Here is a 10132-nt window from a genome sequence, read left to right as displayed (position 1 = left end):
TGGGACTGAGAACAGTGTATCTGGGCAGGGGCCAGAAGCAAGCAGGTGGGGAGCAAACAGCGGACCCTTCCCCTGCTGAAACCACCACTCCCTCATCTTCTTAAATGGCGCCTTTTACATAGTATGGCTTACAGACTATGCGAACTGGATTTGAGTTTTTAGATCAAAGTCCTGCCTGATGGTAATACCACTTTACCTGTAATCAATACAATGTTGATTTAGTTCTGAATGGAGGGGAATCCGGCTATTTGGGATTGAAGCTTTTAACCAGGCTCTGGATGTTTTCCTCCTGGCATCAGACAACTGTTTAACTTAGTAAAGGGAATAGCCTAATCTTCACATCTAAATGAGATTTCAGGCTGCAAAGGTGGCCCAATTCCTCTCTCCCTCCCCTTCCCCCATAGCATATGGCCTAACAGGTTGCTTGGCACAAAAGAGGCAACTCGAATATTTGTTGAATGAAAACTAGTTGGGGAAAAGGACACATTTAAAGACAACAAAAACAGGCAATATGGTTTGAGAACGTAAAAGCTGGAAAGCTTTTGAGCCCTCTTTGATTCACGGAGTACCTCCTTTGTAAGAAAAGTCTGCCAATTTTAACACTAAAATGGCAGAACACTAATATTCAGGGTAATAGGTTGTCTGTGTTTATACAGCCAACTGCACGCGCAAATCTGATATCCTTCTTTCGGCACAAAGTGAATCAACTTTACTGCTATAAGGATTCCCGAACACTTTACTAATCCGATGATACATTACAGCAAAAACAAAACCTGCCTTGGCACTCGGTAACAGTCTTCACTAGAGTTACTCCTTAGTGACCTTGCCGTAGACCTCAAGGTGGAAGTCTGCCTCTGAGTTTATTAAGTTCTGACTTAAAGAGGCAGAATTTGACAAGTCACAAAAAATAAATTCAATTCACTATTTTTTTAACAGGACAAGCTGGTATGTGGTTTGTGGCGTGAGGCCTCTGTAAAGTTCTGCCCCTTTACTTGTCTCTTTTGGAATACAAAAAAAGTCACTCAAAAGTGAAACTCTTGAAGCTGGTTACTCAGATTAAGGTTTAAAAAAACAGGGCAACCCACCACACTATACTGGGTAAAACCATTTTATTAACTGACCAAAGCACTTCGTTTTGTTTTCTGATTTGAGGTAAAACCATTAAACACAGTTCACAAGAAAATACAATGACTACTCAACTACAAGAAACCTCACTAATTGTTCATATAATACTTTTACAAACTCATACAACTGTACAGTCTACTTAAGCTAAGTTTATTGTTAACCAAAAGACCAATATCAAAGACCAAGACACTTGACTACTACTCTTGCAGTGGCTATAGTTTTGTAACAACAGAAGAATAACTGTTACTTTATGAATACACTTTAAAAACCACTTGGCTAGTGATGTATTCGGTTTCCTTATTCTTCAGGGGTGTGAAGGCTCTTAGGAGAGCAATCACCTGTTCCTGTTCTGCATGCCCCTCTCTCACGTCCAACCATGTAAAATAACCATGAACGTGGGGACTGGGAAGATAGCCCTACAGTCTTATTCATGTGTTTTAGGTTTTTAGGCAAGCCAGCTGATTTTTTCCAAAGCTTGCTTTTGAATGTTCACATCCTGTTTTAATCCTCACTGTAGATTACTATGTTAGTGAGGGCATCTGAGGGTCCCAAGGAGGACAAGGACAGTGATGCAGACTGGAAACAAAGAAAGTAGATTTCTTGCAATTGAGCCCAGCTTTGAGATTTCGTTTTGTTACTGGACACCTCTCTTTAATCAATACCAAAGCCTGTGGAACACCGCAGATTTGCTTCAGAGGTAGATAAAACAGAAATCATGCAGTTAAGTCGATTGAGAAATAAGGGATTTGCTGTCTTCAGAGAACATCATGACTAAAAGTTGATCCTTTGTTCCTTGATGCTTGAAGGACTTTGCACATTTGACATTTTTACCTGTTTGGGGCGAATACCCACGTCTTACCTGTCTCTCAGGAAAAAACAAATTCAAATGCAGCCTGTACTGACTACAGATAGAAGAAAAACAGTAATAACATTTGTATTACAGCACTGCAGTTCACTTTCTGGATTTGTGACACACAAACATATCATGCATTCTAAGACAGAAGTTAGCTTTATCAGTGTCACTAGTGATGTTAATTAAAAAAATGTACAGCAAGTTCAAAACTTTTCTAAATATTGAAATCACCGTGTTTTAAAGACAGACTGGAATGTTACAAATGATTCTGCAAAATACAAAAATAGATATGCGTCCACTGCAGGCTTTAATCACTTTTCCGCGCACTCTCATCCTTTGGCTCCTCCTCATCTGAGTACACAGCGGGCTCCTCCCCCTCCTTCAGCAGTTTGCCCACGTGATGATACTTGACTGGAAGGAGAGAGGAAGACACAACGGTCACTCTCGCGCTTTCGAGAAAATCATGACATTTCATTTGAAAGCATTTGTGAGAGGCCTACGAATGACACAATAGCACGTTGGGCTTCCGGAAGGTGGTTTATACCACAGTCCCAGCCAAGTCCCAGGGAGTTAGAGTTTTGTGCCGCAGACAGAAATATAGAACAGGTAGCGATGCCTGACAACGAATGTGCAAGGTAATGTCAGAATGAGTTGTGTTAGTGCACAGGAGGTTTAGCAGAGCAAGGGCTTGTTATGAGTTAGGTGGAAGGGTTGCAGAACACTTTGTGGGAGAAGGATATGCTTTGGAAAATGTGTAGAAGGACTTGGGGAGGGAGGGGTTTCCAGAAAATGCAAGTACCACACACAAAGGCATGCAGGTGCGACCGAATGTATCTGGGGGAGCAATAAAGAGACCAAGTTGGCAGGAGTAGACTGGGAGTAGCGCTAGCCAAACAGGGTGGGGAAATCCTAAGACAGATGTGGAAAGCCAGCCTGAGGAGTCCGGACTTGTCCCACGGGTGTGGCAAAGGGCGTTGAAAGTTTACGACAAAGGAATGACAGGGTAAAACAGTGCTGTGGCCACTACGGTATCACTGTGTATAGAGGGCACGGCAGATTACGGTTAGGAGAGCCCAGGAACAGGGTGACCAGGAGGCCAGCGGGTGGATCCACATGCGGAGGAACAAGAGCCAGGAGGAGGGGGTGTCCGTGGGGGTGAGAAGGGAAGGATATGAGACACGTAAAGGAAGCTGGAAACATGAGTAAATGAAGTGAAAACTGGAGATTCCGTGGACCGAAATGGGGACTCTGGAGAGGGAGCCACTCTGAAGGGGCACGTGACTGGAGACTGACAACAGGGACTGGAGAAGTGAAATTAGCATTGGCAAGAAGCAGGTCCCTGGAAACGTTTGAGAAAGAAGGTTCAATGGAATCGTGGGGGTAGAAACCATACTGCAGGGAGCAAGGAGGGATGGAGCAATGGTTAGGGACAACCGCGGATTACTAGATGGCTGTCTAACAGTGAAGGGAAGGAGTGATAACAGTCTAGTGGGTGAAGGGGAGAGCAGGAGACGGAATTCTCCCCCAACACGGGGCAACAGCTATACGTGGTTAAAGGGAAGTGCTAACAGAGGCCAGAGAGCACTGGAGACGTTGGAGAAAATAGATTTAAGAGGGCAACCAGAACGTAAGGGACCTGAGAAGGGATGGAGTCAGCAGACAACCACCATATTGCCTGTATTATAAGGGCCAAGCTAACGTAGGGTTAATCATCTCAGTGTCAGAGGCCAAAAGAACTCCTCTTTCTGAGTATCAGTAGGAATTAGAGGGGTAACCAATCTGTTTAACCAGGCAACCGGAGCTACTTTGGTGTGAAATAATCGTCAGGAACAATTGGAACTTCCCTGTTTGAACATTTTATAAAAGTCCCTAGGATGCTTGGGACTGCGCAAGACAAATAAAAGCCGGGTGGCGCCTCAGAGACCTGCCTTAAGGGGAATCCACGCCAGCTCTGAGTGTAGCTGAAGTGTCACAACAGTATTTGGGGCTAGCCTTAGTTTAAGGGGTTGGGGGAACCACACTTTTTACCCCACTGATGAAGGCAAGCCCTAGAAAATGGAGCTTTTTAAGTTATGAATTACGACTCATTGGTTTCATATAGAAGAATCTATTGTTACAAAGGCATCCTGAAGATGCAAAAAATGAGGGACTGTTAGGTAGCTGAGTTATGTTTTCAGAGTAAAAAGACTTGCCTCTGGACTTGAACGCTATTAGTCTGCTTGGGATCCAGACTCTAAAGGTAGAGCCATACCTGGCTAATTATTAATCCAGAACCCTCTGAAGTCAGCATTGTTTTCAAAGAAAATGGTTGGATTTAGCCCAAAAAGCCAATAATATTTAACAGATTATAGAGAATGGCAAATAGAAAATGACATTTACAATGAAAAATCCCCCTCAAGGAAGTGGTCACTGTCTTTATATACTGTTTCAAAGCTGGGAAAAATTATCATTCAAATTCTTAGCAGTGAAATATTGCTAAAGTGATCATCAAACACTTGGGTTGGACAAAAGCCACTTCCCCAAATCTCAAAATATGAACTTAACCCCCATCCTTACTTCCCCCCAAAGACCTCAGCCCATACCATAAGCCAGGAAACAAGTGTCTCCTTTTTGCTTTCTTCTTAAAAACGCAGACACCATTGTTGCTGGGCAGATTATAAGCATCATTTGTAGATGAGGCCTATAGTTGCGCTCAATTAGATTCAAAGAGAAGCTGTTTTGTAGAATACAAGTCTCTCATTCTTTAACAGAAATGTGGGCTGCTTTTAAACGGCAAGTTCTACAAGTGAGGGCTTATGAAAATTCCCTCTTTCTGTAGCCAAGATGGCCACTCTCCTTTCCCCTGCACACCAAGCACCAAATCCTATTGTGAAATCTATGCAAACCTCTCAAAAATTTAAAAAAACAGAAACCCAGGTTTCCACAGAGAACTAGCTAGAAATTGGTATGCAATCACGGCAAGTGACTCAGCACTGCTGCAATTACTTCAAGCCATGAACTTGATCCGTCCAAGATTCAGGAGCCTATCAAAATGCTTCCCAGTTGTAGCCTGCTTAGTAATAACTATTGTACTGCCGTGAATCCCATTACTGGTAGAAATTTGATCCAGGCACAATTAAAAAAACAAAAAACAACCGCTTACAAGTGAACTGAGAGTCCCAGTCATTCAGGGTCTCCTGCTGGGCAGGAGTGAGGTCAGAAAGGTCATCGTACTCGTCCTTCAGTGCTTCCTTATCCAGGCAAAATGTGGCAAGGCCCCTGGATGCATCTCTTCCGGCAAAGACCCCGTATGGCCCCTCTTTAAAAACAAAACAACAAAACAAAACCAAAGTCGATTATTTATTAGGCAGTCAATTTCTCTGTGGTTCACACACAGAAAATGGCTTCCTTACCCATTAACATGGAGAGTCTGCTTTTTGAATGACAGATTCCATTTGGAAACCATAAGTGATGTTGATCCTTTGATCATTACCTAGTGGATACTGAAAGACCTGTTGTCATTAAACTTTTAAACAACTAAAACTAAATCAAAATGCTATACATTAGCATTCATTTCTTGTGATTTTCAAACAGCTAATAAAAAAGCCATAAATGATTATCTCCTGGGGGGGAAGGTGTTAGTAGGGAATGATCCAAGATAATAGTGAGTTCGTGGGTCAGAATTCAACTTCTGGATATTGAACCTGGAGCCTGGCTCTGTTCTAGGCACTTGGGCTGCATCAGTGAAAGTTACGGATTCTGAAGATAAGAAACACTAAAGTGTAAATGAAAACATCTTCTTATAAACATACTCTGATACGATTTAATGAGTCAAGAGCGTCTTATAGAGATCTTTGGTTGCAAGACTAGACCGTGTTAAACATTAACATGTGGCATCTGCAGGAGAAATCATTTTATGAATATCAGTGGTTCAGAAATCTATCCACAGGTTACATAATCTTCAGTGTCAACAAAGAAGAGATGGCACGGGGCTCAGGTCTGTCACGCTGTTTTGGGTGGACTTGAAGACTGTGAAAATTCTATAAGATATCTGAATGCTATTATATGTAGTATTATGCTATTATATATGATACTAAATTTTTGTCTAAGAGAGCAGTGAATCATCCTGTAGGTAAAGTGGATTTTTAGACATTTAAATATTGCACAAGTAAATGAAGAGAAGCCAGTGTACTTTAAACAATGTGTTGTTTCCCCAAAGGTGGACTGAGTAGCAAGTCTGACATGAAAAAGTTTGTAGGTAACCACCATGCCAAGTATGAGAACAGAGCAAGTTTCATTACGACCTGGCCACCTGAAACCTCAATCCACCAGGATTCTTTTATTTTTACAAATTAGATGAAATGTATGATCAACTTTAAAATGCCAAAGAAAAATGGTTATTTTTAATCATCATTACATACTACCATTTCCACTAGAGAAGGTAAACAGGCCAAGTGTACGGGTTTTGGATCTCACCATTTCAGAAATTATGGTCACAGAATACTTAATCTGAGGGGAGCATTGAAAGTCTTTGGAGTATATATATTATTCACCAGAATGTATAGTCACTAGAATGTAAGCTCCAGGAGCAGATTTGTGCCTGTTTTGTTCACTGCTATATTCCCAGCACCCACAAAAGTGCCAGGCATACAATAATATCATTAAAAATAATGAATAATTTTTAGGAATCCTTTATAACATCAAGTATAATTTCCAAATGATGTTGTCACATATTCATAGCCTCACTGGACAATAGTGCAGGTAGAGACTTAGAGTTCTCACAGTGGGCCATCCTTATCATTTTAAAGAAGGGGAACTAAGGCCCAGAGAGAACAATGCTTTGCTCCAGGTCACACAGCTGGTCAGTGATCCAACCAGGCAGAGAACCCAGGTTGCCTGACTCCCAGTTTTGGGCTCCGTACACAGGCCTACATTCCTCTCAATGACTTTGCAAACTACAATCATATGATGATGCTGCAGGCACACGTTTCAACTGCTTTATGGTGTAGCTCAGTAAGAACAGATATTGACACGATTATGCTTACTGATAATGCCTTTAGGTGTGCCACTGTAAGTGACAAATAATGTAGGTGTGGTTTTCAAATTATCTTGACCTTTACATGCCTACAGAAAGCAGGTCTTCTAAAATCCTCCACGAGGAAAAACTGCTAAGTGGGAGAGTTCCTTAAGAACCTTAGCACATCTGATTTTGATGAGCTGGACTGGGAAAGTAAAACAGACCAGGAGCGGGAATGAAGGCAGGTCACTGTCTGCTATCCTCTCCCTCATCTCCAGACCAGTGGCCATACTCCCTGAGCCCCCTTATTTTTAGAGGCATCCATATTGGAGGAGCTAAAATCTCTTCTTCCTCCTCTGATCCGAACATTCTATAAAGCAGAACTTTCCAAACCTGGATTCTTCTCGAATTTGCCTGGGGGTGGGTTGTTAAAATGCAGATTCCTCGATCTTCCCCCCCCTCCCGCGGTTATGGAGATCAGGCCAGGAATCTGTATTGCACCTCAAGCGCATCAGGTGATTCTGATCCACAACCAAGCTTGGAAAAGCCTCATCTCCAAGGCCCCGTCAAGCCTGTCCCCCTCCAACAGCTCAGCAGTCACCCACCCCTCATTTCCCCTCCGGTTGGCTTTTCCTGAAATCCCCACACCCAGCGGCCGTCATAGCCCTACCCCTCTTGTTTCTCCGGATCCTCCCATTTCTCCCTCCCACCAATTTTTTTTTTTTTTTTTGGCTTCTAGTCCTTTCTCTCCTGCTACGGAGTATAATACTGTGCTACCTTCTCGTCTTGCCACATTCCTGTCGTCCGCTACATTCAGCCTTCCTCATCCAGCTCCCTTCCCCCATGGAGCCTCCCTTGTTCACCTCCCAGCTTTCCCCGTCTGCCACACACAGCACGCGCGCACACACATACCAAACACATGCCACACACATACCTGACACATGCCACATTCCTAGCGCACGCGCGCTCACGCACACACATTCACACGACTGACAAGCCGCATACACTGAACACGCACACACACATCACTCACCGCCACGCACAATGCTCCTACCTGCTGCTAATCCCATCTCCGATTCCCTTCTCCCAGAACCTCACATTCCACCATGGCTACTCCTGGCGTCATCGGCCTTCGCGTCCCCTCCAAGGCTGGACCTCCCTACCTCCTCCCGCCCTCCCCCCCGTCAGGTTTCCCTCGAGACACCCTCATTTCCTTTCTCCAGCCGGACACCATCCCCTCCTTCCAGGAACCCTCAAACCCGATACCTTCGAAACCCCCCAACACTGCGCTCTGCTGTGCCACCACCCCCGGCCTCCGCCTTCCAGCCTCGCGACCTCACCCACCCGCCCCCCGCTTAAGCGCTTCAGCCGTCTTCCTCCAGCCCACGCCGGGGCTGGCTGCGCGGACCGGGAATTCTGCGTCCCCCACTGGCCCGCAGCCCTTCCAGGACGCCTCTTGCCCCCTGCCCGCCCGGGGAGCCGCCCTGCCCCGCCCCCCCCGGCTTGCCGCCATTCCGCCCCCACCTCCCCGGGGCGCCCCTCTCCCCCTCCCCTCTCCGGGACCCAGCCCCGTGCCGGGGCCCCTTCTTTTGTCTTTGGGGCCCCCGGCCGGCCGGCCGCCGTACCAGGCCCGTAGAACTTGCGGCCTTTGGTCACGTCGAACACCTTGCCGTTGATGGCCATGAGTATACGCGGGTCCTGGACGCCGTCGAAGCGCCGCAGCTCGGCAGGGGTGAAGTCGCGCCGCTTAAGGCGGGGCAGCGGGGGCGGCTCGTCGTCGTCGCTGTCGCTGGCCGTCGGCTGGTCCCCGCGCACGATCTTGTAAAGCAGGAAGATGCAGAGGCCGAGCAGCAGCAGGTTGAGCGGCGACGTGAAAATCTCGTGCAGCAGCCCGCCGCCCTCTAGCTCGCTCGGGTCGGCGCCAGTCGCCGCCACATCCTCGGCAGCCATTATCGCTAGAGCAAAGGTTGGGCCGGGATAGGGAGGGCTCCGGAACTGGCTTTCTCCTCCCTCTCCGCGAGCTAGTGGCGCGCGGGGCCCGGCGGACAGGGACTAGCCAGCGGAGGAGGCGGAGCCAGGCGGTGGCGGGGCCGGATGGGCGGAGCCTCTCAGCCCCGCCTCCCCGCGGCCTCCGAAGCTCCCGGCGCTGCTCAGTCGGGCCCCGCCTAGGTCAGGCCCCCCACCTTACCTCGGGATGGTGGCTCCCCTCCCCCAGCCGCATCCTGCATACCCAGCCGCCGAGATTGCGGAACACACCCCTCAGCAATACCTGCGAGGCCTGGCCCCAGCCTCACGCCATCCCCACCCCATCCTCTAGCTAACCGCAACGCAGCACGCTGCCCTCCTCCGCACCCCCAGTTGCTCGTCGCACACCGACCCGCTCGGCCTTGCCAGGTTCTGTGTGAGGCGCCACCTGATGCGAGCCAAACACTTCAACTCCATTTCCCCTGCTTTAAGCTTCTCCCTGCCTTCCAATCCGAAGACTCATCTTTCCCCGGCCAACCCTCGGGACCACGAGGCTCTCTTAGGAGACGGGAAACTCACTCCTTGAGCTCCTTTCCCACCCTAGAGACCCAGACTACCCATTTTCACCTTGGGAATCCCCATTCGCTGCCCTTGACGACCTTTCTCCAATCCTCCCCCCACCAGATGCTGTGGGGCAGACGCCCCCGGGATAGCTAAAGTCAGTGCACAGGCCTCATCTGACAGCTCTCCCAATATCTGGGGAAAACAGATCGGATCGTCCGATTTGCTTTGGGTTCGTTTTTGGAACACTAAATCCTTTTGTAGTCACTGATTTGCTCAATCTCATTGCAATCACTGATTTGCTCTTGCATCAGCAAGCAACGTTCTGTTGCGTTTTTTTGTTTGTTTGTTTTGCTCAGAATAATGACCAGAGTTTCTTTGTTTGGCAGCGTTCTTCTATTTGAAGTCGGTCGAGCCGTCCTTGGCAGTCACGATAGCCCTGTGCTGGAGCCCAGAGGAAGGTGGGAGTTTGGAAGGATCCTAGGTTTGGTCCCTTCGTTTCCTCGGTATTTCATCCAGCCTTTGATGTGCTAACCGGCTGCACAGGAGCGGCCTTACGGAGGAAGCAGAGTCTATACCCTTCAGAGTCCTAATCTGGCCGCCCTCTTTATGGTGGCAGGGGGAGGGGAGCG

At 47.3% G+C, this 10132-nt stretch overlaps 1 protein-coding gene across 2 annotated transcripts; it reads right to left on the bottom strand.

Annotated features, from left to right (window-relative positions):
- Positions 1 to 1092: 1092 nt before the first annotated feature.
- On the bottom strand, positions 1093 to 8992 carry PGRMC1 (progesterone receptor membrane component 1). Of its 2 annotated transcripts, XM_065900564.1 has the most exons (3): positions 8600 to 8992; positions 5121 to 5276; positions 1093 to 2389 (listed from the first exon to the last, which is right to left on the bottom strand). In XM_065900564.1, exons 1-3 carry the CDS (start codon positions 8922 to 8924, stop codon positions 2286 to 2288), a joined length of 585 nt encoding a protein of 194 aa, XP_065756636.1. In that variant the 5' UTR covers positions 8925 to 8992; the 3' UTR covers positions 1093 to 2285. The 2 variants fall into 2 exon arrangements, with proteins under 2 accessions (XP_065756636.1, XP_065756637.1); XM_065900565.1 differs by lacking the exon at positions 5121 to 5276 and having other exon boundaries at positions 2286 to 2389; positions 8600 to 8924.
- Positions 8993 to 10132: the final 1140 nt, after the last annotated feature.

This window comes from Phocoena phocoena, chromosome X, assembly GCF_963924675.1.
Source record: "Phocoena phocoena chromosome X, mPhoPho1.1, whole genome shotgun sequence".
NCBI classification, from domain to species: Eukaryota; Metazoa; Chordata; class Mammalia; order Artiodactyla; family Phocoenidae; genus Phocoena; species Phocoena phocoena.
Note: the sequence above shows the minus strand (reverse complement) of the source record. Positions and strands in the feature narration are given on the sequence as shown.